The following is a 22,156-nucleotide window of genomic DNA, read 5'->3' as shown; positions in this document are numbered from 1 at the left end:
TACAATCAAGGAACCTTTTCTCCATTTCATGGATAACTATGTGGCTTTGTGGACGAACCCAACTTTTATCCCAAAAGTACTGACACAGGTGCACCTCAACGAACCAGTGATACTTAAATCCTTTTACCAAACCCATCTAGTCCAGCAGAGCGGGTTTTGCACACGTTGGATGTTAAGAAGTGTTTGAAATTCTACCTGCCGTGCTGCGACTTGGAAAAGTGTCCACACTTTTACGCAGCATTACTGTCTCCAATTTACGCAACGTGAGGATGCAGCTGTGGGACAAGCGGTACTGCGTCATCTCTTCAATTAGGGTCAGCCTCTTTGATAATAGAGGAATTCTATATCTTACTTAAAATGTATAACTTTACTTTCTTTCTGTTGTCAATGTAGATTTTTTTGTATAACTCCGGTTGTTAAACAGTGTTTTAATTGCTCTAGTATTTTATTCTACTAAAACACTTCATTGCACACATCTTGAGTTGAGTATTATAGTATGTTAAGGCTGTATATATTTTGTTCTAGGCATCTTTTTGACAGCTGTCCAGAATTTGAAAGAGTATATGCATGGTTACAAATGTCACAGATATGTTTCAGTCACTTTGGGGGGGTTTATGATTTACATTTCCCCCTCCTTCCTCTAACGACAGTAGAATTTTAGGTACTGCTTGCTATTCTGATTCAGGCATGTGAATATAAGAAAGATATCCCAATGCTGGATAAGAAAATAAGTTACTTACCTGTAACTGCGGTTATCCAGGATTGTTTTATTTATTTTTTATAAACATTTTTATTGGATTTTATCATGTTACAAGTCATACAGTGATCAATCTTGACTGCTGTGGTATTACCAATTAACATTAACATCATTATGACCCATGGCAGCGTAGTAATTAATCACATAGGTAATTAGTTGGTGAAGGGAGGGCATCCCTCCTATCATCTCCGCCGAAGGTGCCAGCGGCATCGAGGAAGCGGTCGGTGGTAGGATTACCGCAGTTCTCCGACCCGCATGATTGTCTCTAGTCCATAGCCCCCTGTACTGGGTGTTGTAAATACATAATCCAATTTCCAACTAAACTTGGGGGAGTGTAACTCGGGAAATGTGGGGTCAGGGGGAGGAGGGGGTGAGGAGGCTTGGGGTCACAGAAGGCGGGGGTCAGTGTAGAGGAGCCCTATGTCGTTCCATTAGCGTCAAGCACTTTACCCACTCTTGTGATGATTCCTGTATGGTAACCCGGGGGAGAAGCTGTCGTCACGTGGAAGAGGGGGGGAGGAAGGGAAGGTAAAGACGCACAGGTGGGTTAGGATGCACTAGATGCTGGCGCCTCCTGAGGGTCTTGCGTGTGTTCTGCGCCATTCGTGTGTGTTTGCTTAAAGTCCTGTAGGAGTGTCGCCCATTCTAACAATATAGGATGTCGACCTATGCCACGGGCCTCCGCCTGCCGGATAAGATCTTCCTCGGCTGCGGCTCACTTCTTTACCGCCCCCCACCATGCAGCTATTGGGGGACCCTCTGCTGCGCGCTAATGCATTGCCACACTGCGCTTGGCCAACAGCACGGCCAGCAAGGCAAATTTGGTCTCTACTTCCGTTTATAGCGTTTAAAAATGCCTAGGGCACATGCCTCCCATGTATGGAAGTCTGTGAGACCTGTGACCGTTTGCAAGATGGTGTGAACCGTCTTCCAAAGGGTTTGTATCACGGGCATGTCCAAAACATATGAGCAAATGTGGCGTCCGGGGTGTGACATCGCGGGCAGTCAAAGTGGGATGCCTGGTAAAATTGTTTAAGCCGCACCGGGGTAAGATAGGCACGGTGTAGTATGTTGAATTGGATATTTTTTAATCTCTGGTTGCGGGACACTTTTTGGTGATTGTTGGACTTGGCCTTTTCCCCCCAAAATTTTTCGCTTTTGACCCCCTTATCTAGATTGTCTCCCCCATGGGATTAAACCTGTATAGGCCATGAGTGGTGTGAGACACCTTGTGAAAATGTAATTACCTGACATAATGTGAGCACTTGTGAAATCCCCCATTTTAAAACTGCACCCCCATTTTAAAACTGCACCTGACTGAAATGTATTGCTTTTAAAATGGATGCCATGGCCATGGGTTTTGCCACTGGACTGACATAGGTCAGCGGTCTAGATAATATTACCTAGCTACCCCTAGTTTTGGAGGGAAAGCCTGGCACCCAGGGTGCTCACCCCCTCCCCTAGAACCAGTTTAGGCTAGATGTGCCAACATTCTAGAAGGTCCTGGCACTGCCTGGGAGGAGGGTATAAATAGGGAGAAGTGTCACCAGAGGGTCAGTCAGCGCTGGGACAAGGAAGGGAGGGGGACCTGTTGTGAGGTGCTACCGCCACATGGGCCTGTGAGCTGGGCCCTGCACCCCTATAAACCCCCCGCTGCTGTCCCCATGGGCCCCTGACAAGGGAGGGCCCCTACCCAGGACACTGACGCTGTGGGACCTTGAACTACGCCAGCGCTGAGGGAAAGAGGTACCCACACGAGGAGGAATGCTGCGGGCTTGAACCCCCCAGGAGATGAGGAGTGTGCCCCTGGGGCTGGCTGTGGAACTGTTCGCCCCCTCCGTGAGGTGCGCCTGTCAGACGCTGTTTGGGGAGGTTGGTGCCCCCAGGAAGCTGTGGCCCCTTTGGAAGTGCTGCTGCTGCTGCATTGCCCTTAAGCGTTGGACTGGGAGGAGCTGCGTGTCCTTAGAAGCCCTGGACTGCCTACCCAGCGCTGTGGGAAGAAAAGCGCGTTGTTCTGAGGGCCTGCTGTGTTCCCCCTAGGAAGCGCTATAATCTGGAAGCGCTAATCTGCCCCAGAACTGACGTGTGGGCGCAAGGAGCAGTGCGCTGTGAATAGCGCTGTGGTTTGAGGAGTCGTGCGCGGTGGAAAACGCTGTTTCCTGAGGAGACTGTGGCCAGGAGCAGTGCGCTGTGAATAGCGCCGTTTGAGGAGGCGCGCTTTTGTCGCTAAATAAATAATTAATAAAAAGGGAGCCTACCCCTTGTGCCACCGGAATCACCGCCGCAACCCGGCGTCGTGAGGAGACCGTCCCCCGCTGGGCAGCGCATCGTTGCAGCGACCCCCGGTGTCAGGAGGGGGCCGCCGAGGTGGAAAGAGGGCCGCGCTAGGCCCTGAGGCCGCTGTGTCCTGCATCACGTGACGGGGGCCTGACCGCGTCATCGGCCCGCCCCCGCCATCACCGCGAGCGGATTGGCCTGCGCGGCCGTGACCTGAAGGCCGCGCAGGGATTGGTTGCCGTCCGGCAGCCCGAGAGGAGAAGCGTCCTGTAGCCCTGGGTCCCCGTGAGGACAGGGGGGGAACCCAAGTGAAGCACTGGTTGTCGGGGAGAGGAGGGGGCACCGAGGCACATTGTCGGTGCCTGCCCCCTCCGCTGTGGAGATCCGCGCTTGCCCGGGTGAACAGCAGGGAGGCCCCCGAGAAGAGCGCCAGAGCTGCGCAGGCCTCCCCTGACCGGCCCCCTCTCAGACGAGGGGCCGGTATTGAAGTAAGGAAGACCCCGGAAGACTGGAGCAACGTCGCGGCTGAGGGAGAGCGGAGGGCGGGAGCCACCCTGCCTCCGCCAGTGCCAGGAGTGCGCAAGTGTTGCGACTGGCTGCCAGTGCACGGAGGGGGCCCCGAGGCACATTGCCGGTGCCTGCCCCCTCCCCTTCGAAATCTGGGGGACGCCTGCAGGACTGCAAGAGGCCGGTGAGTGGGGCCTCTATTGAACTGTGTAGGGGGGTGAATAGGGCAACGCGGCACAAGGTCGGTGCTCGGCGCCCCCCCTGTTGGAAACTGGGAGTGGGCCCTGTTGGCCCCAGATACCTCGGTGGTGGCCCGGACTGATCCCGTGTGGGACATTTGTAATGGGACTGCAAAGGCACTAGGTGAATGTGGCCTGACTTCTGAAAGGGGACTGCTCCTGGACAAGGGAAGAGTAATTCCCTCTTAATGCTGCGGCTACTGAAAGGTGTTCCATGTGGAAAAGTGGCTGCATTTAAGGAAATTGTTTTCCATGGAAAGGAATGTTATGCCCTCATCTAATGTCCAAGGAAATGTTCTTCCTGATTAGGGAAATGAGTACCCTAGCATAAAGAAAGGTTATCTGACCCCAGGGAAAATGTTGATACGCATAGCCAGGTGATATGCCTAATGAAATGCACATTTTCTTGCTTGTTGCCTAATTTTCCCTGAAGTGTTTTAGGCCTGACCTCCCACTTCTATAAGTATGCCCCGAGGAGGGTTGCCCTAGGTTGATGGTAGAGGGAGCCTACCCGTTTCTGTACAGGTGTTCCTTATCTATGAGGAAGGCCCCTACCTGATGTTAATGCTAGGCGATGTATGTTCCGCCTGATGTTTGATACACCTAGCCCGGTGACATGCCTGATGAAATGCCATAGTTACCTGTTGCCAGATGGTCCCTGAGGTTAGGCCTGGCTCTTAGGTTACTGTTTATACGTTTGTGGTGAGGCCACTTTCCTATCTAATGGTTAATTGCATGCTTTTGTGCCACCGTGCAGGTGATAGTGCCTTTTATTACAGGTGCTCCTATTTATGAGGTACTATGATGCCCTGATGTTTTCTTTTACAGGGGTGGGGATTGGCGTTATAATGCATGAGGTGTATTTATGCATAATGTTGTATCTTACATTTTCAGCCAACCCCCTAAGGATGAGAGCCTGAGTTGGCCCCGCCAGATTGGCCCCAGGTCTAATGTTTTATTAACCATCCTTTTTCCTTACAGCTATGGACTATGGACTCAATCCCTTTTTGGTCCCATGTAAATAATCCCCCTCTGAAGTACTTGGCTCTGGTGCCAGTTGGCGCCGTGTTATGATGACACTGTTAATGCATTTTTACCTTGCAGGTTGGAGATACAACTAAACTTCATCTTTTTCCAACCAAAGCTGGTGTCGTGACTCTTTTGTAGTGTGATTGGTGTGTCGTCTGTGGGTACTGCGTGAATGCTTCACATGTCCTCCAAGTTTGGCCTGCCCGCTTGATGCCATGCTACCCCCTTTGAGACTTGGGCAACCCCCATTTCCAACAGTGATATTTTAGGGCTGTCAGCCACTCGCGATCATGGAGGTTGCGACCGAAGTCCTCCTCCCAGCGGATCCGTAATCGGGTCAACGGTACCTGTGTGTGTTCCGGGAAACAACCTTTACAACGCAACTTTTACAACGCACTACCATTACAACGAAGCTTTTACAACGCAACATCCATTACATCGCATGCCATCACAACTCAGCCATTATAACGCATGACACTACAATGCATACCATTACAAAGCATGTCATTACAGCGCATACCATTACAACGCATACCATTACCATCCAACACTTACCCTACTGTTGCACCCCCTGGAGTTAGAATAGTAATATTTACCCCTACACTATCCAACACTTACCCTACTGTTGCACCCCCAGGAGTTAGAATAGTAATTTTTACCCCTACACTATCCAATACTTACCATACATGCAATGTAATGTTATGCGTTGTAATGCTATGCGTTGTAAAGGTAGTATGCATTGTAATGGAATGCGTTGCAAAGGTAGTTTTTAAAAATTCGTTGTAATGGCATGCGTTGTAATGGAATGCGTTGTAATGGATGTTGCGTTGTAAAGTTATGCGTTGTAAAGTTATGCGTTGTAAATGTATGCGTTGTAACGTCATACAACCGAGTGTTCCATAATGGATTTATAGATCCATGTGATATGGTGTCTGCCAGCTCCCAAATGTAAGAGTGTGTGCAGCACCGGGTGAGTCTTGGGTTCCCCGCTTCCGAGGTCCCAGGTCCGTTCACAGTCTGCCACCAGCTGCCTGAGTAATAGGAATTGGCCGGTTGGAAGCTAGGTTTCTTCAATTAGGTCTGTGAACGGGATCAGTTGTCTGTCGGAAAACAGGGCCTCTGTTTCAGTGAGAAATCCTGAGCTCTCCCGTGGTGTAAAACCCGCACCCTTTTGGGAGTCCTGCCAGCGGCATCAATTGGGAATACAACAGTGCCCCCTTGGACATGCAGTGAACCCGCTTGGTACAGGCTCTGACCGTTTTGACCAGTAGCGGATGAGCCGGATCGGGTTTGGTGCCCACAAGGAGCATTCGGGTCAGCTCTGGGATTGTTACCTGTCTGTCCTGGGTCTCCGTTTCCCTCGAGGTTGCGATGGGCTGTCCAGCAAGATAGCCACTGCAACTGCGCCGCTAAATAATAGGCTTCAAAAGATGGGGCGCCCATCCCTCCCTTATCGTGGGGTAGCTGCAGGGCCGGTTATCCAGTATTGGTATCTGTCATAGATTCACATGCCACCCACCCTCCTTCCCACAGAGGTAGTTCTCTTTAATTATTGGTATTCTTACTTCCCACTTGTGCTTAGAACTTGCCTCTACTGAGAGTGCTCTAGAGGGTGCTGGCAGCCGATTGGCTAGGTTACAACATTTGGTCCTTTTTAGGTCTCGCCTGTCGATGCGCATGCGCATCGAGCTTGCGAGCCTATTGCGGCCTAACCACGCTTTAACTAACAAGCAAGGAATCGTGGCGATTCCTTGCAGTGCCCGTGACTTTTAAGCTCAATGCGCATGTGCATTGAGCTTAAAAGCGCGTGCACAGCCGCCCGCATTCCTCCGACACCTTTGAAGTGAAGCTTAGCTTCACTTCAAAGGCCCGGCTTCTTCACACCCACATGCCGCTCTCGCTCTCCCCGCTCCGCCCCCTCCCCTGCCCGCCGTGTGACCTCGGCTTACACTCACCCCTCCTTTCTCCCCTTTAGGCTGCTTTCGGATGCTTTGTTCGCAGCTTGTTCTCTATCAGGGGGCATACTTACACGATTAACTTCCGTTCTTGCTGCCCCTGGTACGCATGAAACCGGCCCCCACACCAAAGGACACATCTGCAACTCGGCTGGGCTTACTTTGTAAAAGCAAACCAATTTATATTTTGCTTAGAGTAAGCACTATTGCACATTTCTTTTGTTCTAAGGCCGTAAAAAACACTTCATCCTGTAAAACACGGTGTAAAAATGGTGGCAGATGTTAACCTGCCATATTGCGTAGACGATGACGCCTCCTCAAGAGGTTTTCGGGGTCTCTCTTCTCGCCCAAAATGCACACATTGTAACACAGCTTTCTCTGCTGTAACTGGTAGATCAACCCACTTCCAGTTCCCACAGCACAATAACTACAAGCCAACAACCTGCTTTATTTTGAAAAGGGGGTTAAATTAAGAGATAATCCCTGAAGAACCAGACACTTCAGAGGCTAACTCCACCTCGGCTGACGTGTGAAGGAAGTGGCCGAGGCCCCCCTGTTGCTGCTTAAAGGACGTTTACAGCCAGGGGGCAAATTGACTCGACCAACAATTGTTTTACACGCATATTGTCTCACGTGAGTGTCGATAAGGTCAACTGCTTCTGGTAAAGAAAACAGCCATTGTTTCAGCGCAAAGCAACGTTGGCTCAACAAACACACTTGAAAAATCCCACGTTTTGGGGTTCTAGGTGTCTTTCAACTTGTGTAACTAACTTGAACTGTAAACAATAAAGTAACTGCAGCTCTCAGTGTTGTTTTTTCCGCAAAATATTATAGGGAGCACAACCTTATCTCCACGTTCAATAATTAGGTATGAGTCATTACACAGTTTGAGTACATACATACACTAACTAAGGATGAACATGTTCTGTAGAAATGTAATGAAACATAAATATGCACTTGTTAAGAAATTTGGATCTCATGCACTATTGGATAATTCTACGGTCATGCAAGCACTTTTCACGCGTGTTTGTGAAGTGTAAAGATTAAAAGTTATTTTGAAGAAGGCACCTTACATTGGTTTGGTTTTCTCGCAAGTGCGCGGCTCGCCGACGACAAGAATAGTCCATGTTTTTATGGCAATTGTATGCGCATCGGGTCATGCGGTGCGTGCACGTCGATGTGCTGGCCTACCCTCTAAAGTTCAAGCCCTGAGTGAGCCGGGCACATCCGTACGGGCTCCTAAGTCTGCGTGCACGCAAGTGACCTTTATGAATATGGCTCGTGCACTTCGCACTTCATTGCACTCTTTATTTCACTTACTTGCAGGGCCCGACTGGAGGGCAACAGGCAGTGCCCAATGGGCTGGTCTGGCTGATCAGTGTGTGGGCCGGATTTGTAGCAGTTTGTGGGCCTGTTTTATGGCCAGATGGGCCAATTTTTTTACTGTTGATTTCTGTGATATCATAAGTATTATCCACAGCAAACACAAATTATTGCAGTCTTCCATACCTTGCAAAACAGCTAATCAGATTGTCTTTACAGGTTTAAAACGGGCCTGCTTTGGAAATATGGGCCACTTTTTTAGCTGTCTGATTCTCCAAGGGTTGACTTTTATTTAGTGCCCGGGCCTATCTTTTGTCCCAATCCGACCCTGCTTGCTTGTGTCCATATTTCATATGAAAACAGAAGATACCTTCCGAGACTTTCAATTCTCACGCAAATAGTTGTTTCTGTTATACATGGTTTGCTTACTAGCTCAGGTGACCTAAAAATGTAAGTTTGTCTCATTTAGCAATCAAACGGAGGACGGGCCCATGATGTACTAGTCTTTAGATGGCCTGAGTGCTTAATTTGTGCTGGAAGTTGCAGGAGGTGAGAACTAACGCTCATTTTTGGGGACCAGGATTTATTTTCCATCATCAAATTTTGACACAGAGCAAGAACGAGAAAAATATAAAATGGAGAAGGAATGAAGAAGTGAAAGATAGAACAAGCACTGGCGTTGCCAATAGGTCTCGCAGTAGGAAAGTTGGAGCTATTGGTTTTGTAAATGACAAAGCCCTTTATGTTTTTAAAATGAAAACAAAAATAAAAGGCATTGTTATTTGCAATTGTAATAGCTACAACTTTCCTACTGCGAGACCTATTGGCAACGCCAGTGCTTGTTTAAAAAGAGGCTACTATTTACTTGGCTTAAGGCCTTTAGAGCCTATGAAGCTTTTAAAGCACTGCTTGAATATTTTACTCTGGGACTCCCACCTCGATGACGGGGAATGATTCAGGCATGTGAATCTATGAAAGATACCAATACTGGATAACTGCATTTACAGGTAAGTAACTTATTTTCTTCTCCAGTATTGGAATCTTTCATAGATTCATATGAAACCAGCCTTCTCCCCTGGGAAGGGGACATTCCTTCTCTAAAATCTGAGGGTCTTGGGCTTCTCACAGGAGTGTTCCAGAAGGCGATGCAACCTAATTGGCTGAACCTTAAGTTCGGTCTCTTTTTTTTTCCTTAAAAAATGACTATGATATGTTACTAAACTGAAGGGCCTAGGGCCTTTCTAGTCTATACCTATCATTGCATTGCTTTTCTAAGGTACTGTGGGACTATGATCTTGACAACAGGGAATTATTCAAGCATGTGAATCTTCTTTTTTACTTATTGATCATCCTGTTTGTCTTGTTTGTGCAGGTTCCACGCCTGGTGAAGGTCACTCAGGAGGCTTCTCCCTATTTTAAAATTGTCAGCCCCAGTGATGTGGGTCATAAAGTGGCTCCAGGCATGCAGTCAATCTTCCACATCCTCTTCACACCTGAGGAGAACAAGGTAACCCCAGCATCTCTGCTTTCAAAACCTACTTTTGTCTTGATGGAAATGAGCTTACTATACATATTACTTTCAGTTCCATTTCCCAGGTTGTTACTTCTAGTTTATTCGTTGTGCTTTCCGTTTCTAATGTTCCTACCATTGAATGAACTGCGCCTTGTTTGTGCCAAAAGTAATTAGGAAGCAATAGTACAGGATATTAAGTAATTCCTCTTGTTATTTGTTTCTAGTCTTAAAACGCCATAATCTTCCGAAAATAATACCATCCTATTTTGATGAAGGCAGCGTTCCCCACATCCTTAAGTTAGCTACTCATTTTTATTAGGTCTCGCGACCTATCGATACGCGCAAGCGCATCGAGCGGAGCGAGAATTCAAGTAGGCAAACTGCTTGTGAAACCACCAGCTTTTTGCCTGGCGTTTTCACGAAGTTCACGTGAACCACGTGATCAACATGAACGCGCATCAGCCTCCCTCCCTCCTAATTGCATCTTGCCGCAGAGCACATCAAAGGGCTTCGCCCAGCGTGCGCTCTGCGGCTTCTCGGCTTCTCCTCCCCTAATTATTCTCTTGCCTTTTACACGGAGGCGCAGTAGACATCCAGGCGGATCCGCCTCGTCCTCCCCTCTCTCCTCCCCTCTCTCCCCGCACCCCGCACACAGCCTTCCATGGATTTCTCCTCCCCCTCCCCAGCCAGCTTCCTCCTCATGGCTTCTTCTGCATTAGCTGACTTTAATAGGACGGACTCCGACCGGTTAAATGAGATCAAAGGCCACTTGGAAATTGCCTTACTAGAAAAACATTTTTTACGTAAGTACAGCATATATTCCAAGATTATTTCTCTTGTATTATCAGTGCGTGCATTCTTTGTTCATACTGTGTTTAGGCCCCATTACATGCTACATTATTAGGAAGGGACGGGGCTGGAGGACGTTTCACATTTTTTACGTAAGTACAGCATATATTCCAAGATTATTTCTCTTGTATTATCAGTGCGTGCATTCTTTGTTCATACTGTGTTTAGGCCCCATTACATGCTACATTATTAGGAAGGGACGGGGCTGGAGGACGTTTCCCATTTCTCTACGATGATGCATGTTTTTCTTACCTAAGCAGCTTCCATTCCCGGTCGAAATATTAGATGATGCTTTGTGACTTGGCACGCATCATGTGCCCCGGGTCTTCTTGATTTGATGCGTGCTCGTCTCTGATGGAAGAGTGCCTTCTTAGGCGGTACTCGTCATTATGCCTATGATTTCCCACCCCAACCCCCATCCCCCCACGGTTTCTTTTTAAGGTCTGAAAGGCTGTGCGCCAGTGATGCAGCAACTTATACAGCTTGCTTGGCGCCTGGTGCACCCCACGCCCTGTTCAAGAATGTTTTTCCAGTCTGAGGGCATTGCTCAGAATCCACCCCCCTCCCAGTGATTCTGTCCTCCCCCTGACTGCTCTATCTCTCGTTGGCACCCAGCCCGCCCCTGTTTACATCGATCCACACACATGACCTTGCAGGCTCTTGCTGACAGCCAACTTCAATAGCAAAACGGACTCGCACCCTATCACTTTGACATTCTTCTTACCCATAACTTATTTACCTCAGCAACGGGGACTCCACACTGCCACATGACCCCAGGCACCCTTTATGTTCCAACTCTACTCTACTACTATATTCATGTTGTTCACCTGTTCGTTTGTACCCCACATTCTTTATACTTTAAAAAAATTTTTTGCATGAGAGTTGTTCCGATCATATTTCTCTCTCGCTCTTTAGCACCTCAATTAAAAACTTTAATAATATTGTTCGCATCTGTGTTTTTACATTGGAATTAACACATTCATTTCTAAAATGAAACAACTTTTATTCAACACCATGCAAGTTAGTACAATTATTAAGAGTTTTATGATAGTTTTGCACATTTGAAATACCTATGAGTGGTTAAGAAAACGATAAATACATGTGCAAAACAAACCATGAGAAATGCTTTTGCCGCCGAGTGGCAGGTATAATTTGCAAGTGATAGTATTGCAGTATTAATCAACATCGTTGAAATTTGTTAACATTGTTGCACCAAGGATATTGTGCTGCAAAACTAAATACTTCTAAGGTCCCACAAGCGAGACCTATTGGCAATGCCAATGCTTGTTTTGAATTCTTTTAGGACAAAACAGGTGTAGAATCCTTTGTTTCTGTACATAGAGGATTGAGATCAAATTTTGAGACGAAAGATCAAGTTTTAGGAAGAAAGTCCTTTGCGCAGCTTGACAGTGCTCTCCCGCCCTGTTTATTTTTTTATGACCTATGCTCTCGTATTGTCTGTGTAGACGATCTGCAAATCTACTGGAGATGCTTCACCATTTTACTGTATGGATTAGTGGAGGGTCTAGGATGTGCTAAAGGATCATCCCAAGTGACCCCTAATGTATCCTCAAATGTAAGATATGTATGAGTTGTGTGTATGTATGTGAATGTGTTGTTCATTTGGACACTATGTACATAGCTGCACAAGGGCGCCTGCTAGTCTGCGCCGAATCCCCCTTCCTTGAATCTGTTATTTTGTTGGGTGGGACATGTCGTAATCCTCATTCCTTTTAGGGTAAATGTATCCTTCTACAGTGAAAAACATCCTTCTAAATCTTCCTATGTTTCCAGTTGTCACCTAGCAAGAATGGCCTACTCTTGCGCTCAGTCTGTGATGACTCCACATTTATATCTTGATGAGGTCTATCTGGCCTGACCTAGGACTTGTTGCAAAAGACCATGGAAAAACAAGAGACAAAAACAAAGATCTTCTAATCCCTTCCAGGAAGTTCAGCTTGTATTTTTAAAGTAACTTACCTATGGTTGACTCATACCTCTAACTCTGGCAGGTGGATCAAAAAACTTGTCTCCTTGAGCTACTAACTGCTACATCGAGACCAAGCAGTTGTTCATGGCAGGCACACTGCCAGAAGCTGATCCTTTGCATGTGGTTTCTTGGTTTCTTTTCCTCAAGCTGGAGGCAATACTAGATTTCTTGACTACCTTCCTGCTGTGACTTGTTTGAGGGAAGGAGAAGAACGGCCTCTAAAAGGCTTTCAAAAGACCAACTGACTTAAGATCTGTGCAGAAAGCGACTCTACTACATATTTAAGGCTAGCCAGAAGCCAGGTGGCACAGCTTGCATTGTAGCAAGGTTAGACCGCAGACAAGTATCAGAATGGTTGTAGTACTGCCAAGGGTTTTCCTGCTACGTCACTGGTGATAATCACCAACACACCCCTTTCCCTTCAGATGCATTGCTGCCCTTTCCCATCCCCAGTGGGTCCATTCACAGCAATGGCACGCGCAGGGATAATTGATTTGTAATTACTGACATGCTATATTATATTTTAATAGCTTATCTCCTGTATTACTTCATTTTACCGAAGTTTAGATCCTTCAATTATAGGCAAAAAGTCATGAATCTAATACTTAAGCTATGTGCATGGGTGTTTATAATGCACTTAAAGAAATATAGGTACTCTCAGGATCCTCAATTCCAATACATTTATATAAAGCGCTATATATATGTGTGTGTGTGTGTGTATATGCGTGTGTATATGCGTGTGTGCAAGTTGGCAGCCGCCCTCAACCGAAGTTTGCAAAGGTCTGTGGTGGAACTTAGGCGGCCTCCCCCTACTGCAGCCAAGTATACTGTCACCTACCGGAGGATGAGAACGACTGGGTCGAAGGACCGATTGATGATCTGATTCAGGTGGTGAGTAACACGGCATAAGGCGTAAGTGGGGAGGTGCAGTGTAAGGCAATTGGACTACAAGCTCAGGAATTGCTGGCTTGAGACCTACAACAAGAAGAAACACCTCACGATGACTGTGGAAACAGTCCGTGAAAGAGAGGCAGCAGCAGATGAGGTATTTGGAAATCTGCCTACGACATCCACAAATCAATCATATCCACAGAACAGTGGGATTAATTAAGAAACGAACGCCAAAATGTTATTCAAGAGTCTGGAGAAAAATAGGAAAATAGAATTCACGAAATGGTGGGAACATAAATCGTTAAATAAATATTTGGAGGTGGGGAGAGTCCCACGAGGATTGAGAATGTTACTCGCCCCAAGTTTCGACAACCTAAACCCGAATATGCTTAGAGAGTGGGGAGAAAGCAACCTCGCTGCCTCAATGAACCTTGTAAATATTTTAATGAAGTATGCTGAGATAGACTGTTTGGGAATCCTGGATGAAATTAACAAAATCAATGAGGAGCTTAACAAATTAGAAATGACTGAAGACATTAAGAAAACCAGGGAAGCTATCAAAGAAAGATTACGCAAACATGAAGAAAAGATCAAATTCAGAAAAGATCATAAATTTGCCCGCGATCAAGCAGATTATGATATTGGGCAGATTTTTATTTTCGCGCGCAAATTTGATAACGCTAGAAGACCATAATACAGCGATAAAGCTAATGGCAGTGCAACAAAAGCAACACCAAATGCAGATCTTAATGATGAAACCTCTAGTGCCGATACACTATTGCTAACAAGTGACTCTAGCCTAAAATTTAAGAACATGCAAACATCGAAAACAAAATTGAGTATTGGAGAAGAACTGGATTTTTTAGTAGAAGGGAGACTACAGACCCTGAGGCCGAGGCAACAAAGGAGGCCAATCGAAAAAGAAAAAATGCAAGAAGTCGCGATTGGAGAAAAAGGCGCCAACAAAAATCTAAAGAAAAAACCACAATGGCAGAGGAAATGGTTAAAAATGACAATACTGTAATCAATTTGTCATCTGTAGTATTGACAAAAGCAGAAGAACAACTGTTGGCACTTGGATTGAATTATTGCCCAGAGCAGAGCTTTAAATATGCTAGCACCAGAATTGATGTATTTTGTTTCATCAGGAAACTCAAACTTAAAAAGTTTTTTGCTATTAAGACACAAAAAGATAGTTATACAATTTATTATCACCAAAAATCTTAAAATCATTCCATGACGAGTCTCCGTCTTAAATCAAAACATCGTGATCACCTCATTACAATACTAACATCATAAAATCACATTTAAAATCACATGAAATTAAAAATACCTTTTTTATTTTTATTTATTTATTTATTTATTGAAGTTTTGTATAGCGCTAGCTGGACCCGGAGGTATCAGAGCGCTTCACAGCAAATACAGATAAAACAACAACAAGCAGGAAATAGAGTCTGTGCAACAGTAACTTGAGCGGAATAAGGGATGGTGATCTTGCGTGAATTAATCGTTCTGGGTTCCGATAGAAAGCGGACTACCACCGTCACATATGAGGTTCTTCTTAGGCACCAGAGTGTTCAAGGAAGAAGGCTTTGAGTAGCGATTTGAATTGTGGGAAGGAGGCAGTCATTCTGATATGTGGGGGGATGGAGTTCCAGATCCTGGGGGCATTCCCCGCAAAGGATTTATTTGAGGTTTTTCGTTTCTGTGATTTCAGAGGGATGAGTAAAAATGTGCTGGAGCTTCTGAGGTTCCTGGACTGACCCGCCGTTTTGAGTTTGGAAGCCAGGTATTCCGGTTTGCCTGTATGCAGGGCTTTATGAGTGAGGCAAGCTGTGCGGAAGTTGGCTCGTTGGACAATCGGGAGCCATTTCAGTTCTTTGAGTGCTGGGGAGATGTGGTCAAATTTCTTTGTTCCTGTGACCATTCTTGCTGCTGCGTTGAGGGTGGAGGTGAGCGGTTCCAGGTGCGCTTTGGCAGTTCCCGTCAACACTGCGATGCCATAGTCTATTCTGGAAAGCACAAGTGCCTGGGTGGCCTGTTTCAGGTCTTTGGGGGGGAGGAAGGGTTTCATTTTGTAAAGAAGTTTCAGGTTCAGGAATGCGCTTTTGGCGGTTTTAGAGATGTGTTTGTTCATGTCCAGTTTGGAGTCGAGGGTGATTCCTAAGGATTTTGCGGAGTTTGTTGGTGTCAGAGAGACATTGAGAGCATTTAAGGCTTTGAGCCATTCCACTATTTGTGGATTTTCATCTTTGTTCGATATTAGGAGAACTTCTGGTTTTTCTTCATTCAGTTTGAGGTGGTTGGCTGTGAGCCACTGTTGGACCTCCATGAGTGTCGCATTTAGTCTGTGAATGTCTGATATCGAGGTGGTTTTCAAATAAAGTTGAGTGTCATCTGCGTAGAGGTGGAATGGGATGTTGGAGTTCCTTAGAAGTGAGGTGAGGGGTTCAATGTAGATGTTGAAGAGTTGTGGAGAGAGTACTGACCCTTGGGGGACTCCTCTGCTAAGGGGGAGGGGGTCAGATTCAAAGCTGTTGATCTTTAGTTTTTGGGTGCGGTTGTTAAGAAAAGAGGAGAACCATTTTAAGACTGTCTTTTCGATGCCCGCTCTCTCTCGGAGGGCATTAAGTAGAAGGGAATGATCCACAGTGTCGAACGCAGCCGAGAGGTCAAGGAGGATGAGAAGGCTACATTGGTTGGAGTCGAGTGACATGTGCAGATCATCTAGGACATTTAGGATTGCGGTTTCGGTGCTGCAGCCCTTCCTGAACCCTGATTGGTGCGGGTCCAATAGATTGGAAATCTCCAGATGTTGTGTTAATTGTGCAAGCACGCATCTTTCAAGAATTTTGGCTAGGAACGGAAGGTTTGAGACCGGGCGGAAGTTTTTCAGGTCAGTGAGATCAAGGCCAGGTTTTTTTTAGAAGAGGAGTGACTTGCTCTAGTTTGAGGCAGTCGGGGATGAAGCCCTCTTTCAAGGAGCTGTTGATGATCTTGGCCCAGATTGGGGCTAGAGTGAGTTTCATTTCCTTTGTCAGTCTCGAGGGCAGTTGATCGAGGGAATGAGATGAGGTTTTAGCGGCAGCGATAAGATTGCTTATCAATTCTTCCTTAATCGGCTGGAAGGAAGACCAACGGATAGACGGGGTTACTGGGGGGTTGATGTTGGGTGTAGGATTCGTGCTGAATAAACTATCAATTTTGGCGATTTTTTCATTGAAGAAACTAGCAAAGTTTTCGCACATGGTCTTGGATGCCACTATGTTGGCTGCCTTAGGGATGGAAGTTTGATTCCTGATGATGACGAAGAGTTCTTTGGGGCGGTTTTTGGCGTTATCTAGGGCGGAGCAGAAGAAGGATGACTTTTTGCTTTTGATGTGGGTATAATAGTTTTTGCGAGCTGTCTTGAGTTGGTCCCGATGGAGGGCGGTAGGGTTGGTCCTCCAGGTTCTTTCCAAGGATCTTAGATGTCTTCTTTCCTCATTAATGTCAGTCGAGAACCAAGACCTGGAGGGGATGCTTCTGGGTTTTTTAGTTTCAGAGGTGCCAGCTGATCCAGGGCGAGCTCGAGGTTGGAATGGTAGAGTGAGGTGAGATCTGAGGTTGAGAGGGACTCCTTCTTGTTCGGGAGGAGTGAGCTGAGACTTTCTTCTAGCTTGTCTCGGGGGATTCTGGAAGTGTTCCTGACCCACTTAGGGGGGCCTTGGGTGGGTGGGAGGGATAGGGCCGACTGAGTAATATGAAAGAGAAGGATGTGGTGGTCTGACCAGTCCACCGGGATGATGTGATCAATCGAGATTGCATTTTTGTTCGCAATGATGGCATCCAGGGTCGCTCCTCTGTAGTGCGTTTCCTCTGAGCAGTGTTGGATCAGATCGTTGGCTTGCAGAAGGGAGTTGAGAGATTGAATCAGCGGGTTATTGGATTCGTTCCATCTGAGGTTGAGGTCGCCTAGAATTAGATTGTCGTCGCTGTTAAGAGTTGATTGGGTGATGAGATCTGACAGTTGAGTACTAAATTCGTTGGAGTTGCCTGGGGAATGGTATAGGAGATGGCATTGACGTGAGCTCTGACATTGAGATTTGATGTTGACCGACAGGCATTCAAAGGAACTGTACAGGCCGGAGGGAGCTTCGGAGATGGGAGAGGTCATTTTTGTGGATAACTGCTATGCCCCCACCTTTGTGTAGGGGTCTGTCTTTACGGATGATTGAGAAACCGGGAGGGACCAGCATGTCCAGAATGGGGAGAGATAGGGTGTTTAGCCATGTTTCCGTGATGAAGGATACATCCAGGTCATGGGAGAGGATGGCTTCGGCTATTTCCGTTGCATGTTTGACTGCGGACCGGCTGTTGATAAGCATACAGTTCATGGGGAGGACTTCTTTCGCTTTTATCTTGTCGGGTTTGGCTCTGGGTATGGAGGAAAGAAACGGTGGAGGTCTCGTGGCTCTGCTGGGGGGGGTGGGTTTCTACCTACTCCGGTGATGACTTGTATCGAAGAGGTGAGAGTCGAGTTCGTGCGTGGAGCCTGGGCTGACTGGTTCGGGGGGAGTTCGTACGAGGCGACGAGTGCGCTCACTTCCTGGGGGGAGAGGGAGTTGGTAGTTCTTCTGGGAATGATTGTTCGTGGTTCCGTCAGGCCCTTAGTGCGAGGATGCAGGGAACCTGGGTGTGGGTGGACCTGGATGGTGTTGGGATAGTCATTCCTGGGGGGGGAGGAGGGATGTGGGGTGGAGGGGACGGAGGGGAGAGCATCTGGAGATTCCCTAAGGCAGATAGGGTTTCTTTCGGGCCTAGGATCAGGGTCGCGATCTGCGCCTCAATAAGGTTGAGGCGATGCGCCATCTCGGGTGAGGGGATAGGAGGGGAGGATCTCTGTAGGGGGGAGGATCTCTGCGGGGAAGGGGCTGAGTGCTAGTTGTGGTTTGGGAACTGGGGTGAGGGGGGGTGTGATTCCTTTGGGGATGAGTGGGGGGCTGAGTACTTGAAGTTAGGGAGTGATGGGGGGAGGACGGGGGGAGGGGGAAAGGGGGAGCTGGGGAGTGAGAGGATGCAGGTTTGGTAGAGTGGGAGAGCAAGGAAGGTTGGGGAAACTGGGGTGGATCTCTAAGGGCGGCGGATTGGTAGCTAAGGGTGTTTTGGGAGCTGGGGAGAGGGGGGTTGGGGGTCCTTTGGGGATGAGAGGATGGCTGGATAGTGAGAGGTTGGGAGTGTGGGGTGGAGGACGGAGGTTGGGAAATAGGGGGAGCTGGGGCTGATGGTGACGTCTGATTGGTGGAGTGACTAAGTAGAGTAGTGAGGGGCTGTTGGGGTGGCGGGAACATGCTCTGTGGACCGGGAGTTAGTACCGAGCTAGTAGGTGGGGAGGGGGTGATTTTTTGGGGGTAATGGACAGTAGCCATCTTGAGGGTGGGGAAGAGAGAGTCGAAGAACTCTAGGTTCTCGTCTTTCGCCTGAATTAGAATGGTGCCATTCTCATAGATGGTGATGGAGATGTCTCCGGTCAGAGATTGTTGGATCAGAGGGGCGATGGTTAGTTTGCGATTATGTTCGGTGAAGGTGGTTTTGGAGACGGGGAGGGATGAGTAGAAGGTGGTTGCCCAAACGTTAGGTCTGTTGGTGTGGAAAATGAGGTCCATTTTCCTCTGTCCTCTGGTTGTGCAGTGGTAAGTGTCAACAACTAGCGTTTCGGGGTGAAGTCTAATTATATTCTTTTTGAAGCGTTTTTTTGCTTTGAAGGAGAGGTTGCGTGGGAACGTTATAGCGAAAGTGTTCTGCCCTTGGGGAGAGAGGTGATTAGAGGAAGGGCAGAGATGCGTGTCTGGTTGTGCGGTCGGTGGCATCTTAGCTGGGCTGAGGGGGAGGCGAAACCTCCGGGGTAGGAGAGGGGTAGGATCGGTGTAGAGGTAGAAGCGTGGTAGAGGTAGTAGGGATGTGCAGGGGGAATAGTGTCACGTGGATGGTTGCGCGGGATGTAGTAGGAGTACACGAGGGGGGCAGGGGAGGGCTGTCCAGTGGAGTAGGGGGTTAGCGCCGCGATCCTGGGGATATTAGGAGTCGGAGAACGGTGGTCAGCATGCCCTGGGGCGAGCTGTGTCATAGGGAGACGGGCGTGTTGTTGGGTAAGGTTGGGGACAGGTTTTCCCCCCAAGAGTTGTACAATGAACTTTGTCTTTAAACAGCAGTATCTTGACATACTATTGTTTTTTTGTGCCAATACTTGGGTTATTTGGAAGGTAAGACTGAGAGTTGTGCTAAACAATAGGGGAATTTGAGTATGGTGAATGAAAGTGAGGGAAGTGATTGACATCTAATGATTTGTGTTTCCCAGAGGACATCATCTGATGATAGTTCAAGAGGGTAAGAGGGTACAATGACAACATTTTAAATGAAGTTATGAGAAAGGCGAGTACTAGACCAAGAATGAGTCTCTTCAAGAGTAGTGATAGTGCCATACATGATTAATCTAGTGACACTGTAATTCCGCATAGAGAAAGTGAGGGTCCCAGATTAATCACTACCTATAGTAATGAAGAAAGGAAAATAAGATCCATAATCAAAAAGAACTGGCCAATCGTCCTCACTGACAGCTTGCTACGTACTAAACTACCTGACACTCCTTTGATTACTTTTAGGAGAGCGAGGTCCTTGGGCTCCATTTTAGACAAAAGCAGCCCTGAGATAAGACAGACAGCTACTTGGCTGAGGCCAGCTCAGGGCTTCAGAAAGTGTTCATCCTGCAGGGCTTGCAAGTTCGGAACCAATAAGACCCATTATGTGACTCCCTTCAGTGGGAAAGAAATAGCTATTGTTGGTAGCTTTAATTGCAGAACCGATTACGCAGTGTACGTTCTGACATGCACCTGACATACATCGGTAGTACCAAGATACAGGTGCATGTCAGAATTCTACAACATCTACGAGCTATCTTACACAATGATCCTGCATATCCAGTAGTGAGGATTTTTAAAAGAATACACAGCAATGATGTGAACTGTCTCACATATTTTGTTATTGATGCTATCCCCAAACCTCGGTGTAGAGGCAATAGGGAGCGTCAATTAAGGCAGCTGGAGACAACAATTATACTGGAATTTGATAGCAACTGGCCCAATGGTTTGAACAACACTGAAGACATGCATACTTTCCTCTAGAACTGGGTAATACCACATGTCTATTCTGTATGTTTCATGCATGTGGCGCTGTGGTACTTAATAGCTGGATTCGTTTCTTAGAATTCAAGATTATAGTGGATGTACTAGGACCGATATCTTTTGATCATGATGTAATGATTTTAAGCGTCTTATCTGTTGTAATAGCTGTTTTTATAGTGATACATTTTGGAATATTTTTTTTTAGCAAAGATATTTATATGATCTCAACAGTATTTACTGGGATGATGTTTTTACTGTTATTAATATATCTAAACTTGCAAACATTATTCTGAGCACCTTTATAGGTTGCATTCTATATATTTGCACTTCAGCACTATTTTGCACTTCACGTTTTTGCTGCTAGGCACTTATGCACTTTACTTTTTCAAAAACAGTAAACAGGGATCATCGAAAACACCACAGTACATGGAATAAATATGAAAGGTCCTTTTCTAGCATAGTAATACATATTACAACTAGGATTTATCCTGTGTAGTACAACATTGGAAAATCATTGTGTATATGTTCATTGAGTATAGACAAACTGTACTAATTAAACCATAATATGAATTTTTGATAAATTCTGGTATTTGTAGCAATTACGATAGGACGGAATATAAACAACAACAAGGATTTATCCTGTGTAGTACAACATTGAAAACGCACTGTTTACATATTCATTGACTATAGACAAACTGTACTAATTAAGCCATAATATGAATTTTTGATAAATTCTGGTATTTGTACCGATTGCGAAAGCGATTTTTAGTTCAAGAGACATTTGCCGTTGTTAGGGGCTGTATGTTATTGTAAGTTTCACAATTCATTGTGATAGAATAACGAGACCACAATTCTATGCAACTTCTTGTTTACGTATGGGAATTTCGCTGGAGCTTCAGTGTAAAGTCTCTTTTCCCTGCTTATTGTCATGTGACACAGAACCCGGAGGGGGGTGTGCACTCAGCAACATTTAAAACAATCATGGTGGACTGTGCTCTGCATGTGAACAAGGGTTTCTGTAGCCCGAAACGCATCATCGTTTTGTGAGAAGGTCTAATTCAACATCTTGCCTGATACCTTTGGGTCCGTTTCTCTTTCATTGCCGTATGGAGCTTGCGGTAGTTCATGTGTTTTTATTTTTATATATATATATATATATATATATATATATATATATATATATATATATATATATATATATATATATATTCACACAAAAAGGTTGCCCAATTTGAGGAGGCCACCTCGGAGGATACACTTCAAAACAGCGAGGGTTCCACTGGAAACAGCTTGTAACTGGCATCAGAATACGCGGCTCTACGCATTTCGGGTTTCCCCTTGCTCACGAGCCAGGCAGCATACTACAACACGGCAGCCAAAGATTTGGAACACCTGCTTTATTACATCATTCCCGCCCGCTGGGCGTGTCTCAATGCCTCACACGGCTTGTGCCTGGTGTTGCATTATGGTCTTAGCAGTCCAATCTTTTGTTGTTACCCCAGTGGGTGGTGCCAATGTTCGAAGTTTGTTCATTTAAAATCCACAGTGGGACGATGTGCAGTTAAAAACTTGATTCCGTAGGATTAAGTCACCCCTACGTGTTGAAATCCCACGATCCACTCTGGTAAACAGCAGTCCGTTACCTGGATCCGCAGACATGCGGCGG

At 46.4% G+C, this 22,156-nt stretch overlaps 1 protein-coding gene across 2 annotated transcripts in view; it reads left to right on the top strand.

Annotated features, from left to right (window-relative positions):
• The window catches only part of HYDIN (HYDIN axonemal central pair apparatus protein), a 3,619,565-nt gene that overhangs the window by 248,083 nt on the left and 3,349,326 nt on the right, over positions 1 to 22,156 (top strand). For both annotated transcript variants that reach the window (XM_078670948.1, XM_078670947.1), the window contains exon 5: positions 9,460 to 9,594. In XM_078670948.1, coding sequence (XP_078527074.1) covers positions 9,460 to 9,594 — 135 coding nt within the window. The remainder of the gene's footprint in view (positions 1 to 9,459; positions 9,595 to 22,156) is intronic.

Source organism: Lissotriton helveticus, chromosome 12 (assembly GCF_964261635.1).
Source record: "Lissotriton helveticus chromosome 12, aLisHel1.1, whole genome shotgun sequence".
Lineage (NCBI taxonomy): Eukaryota > Metazoa > Chordata > Amphibia > Caudata > Salamandridae > Lissotriton > Lissotriton helveticus.
The sequence above is the reverse complement of the archived record's forward strand: the minus strand, read 5'-3'. Positions and strand labels throughout refer to the sequence as shown.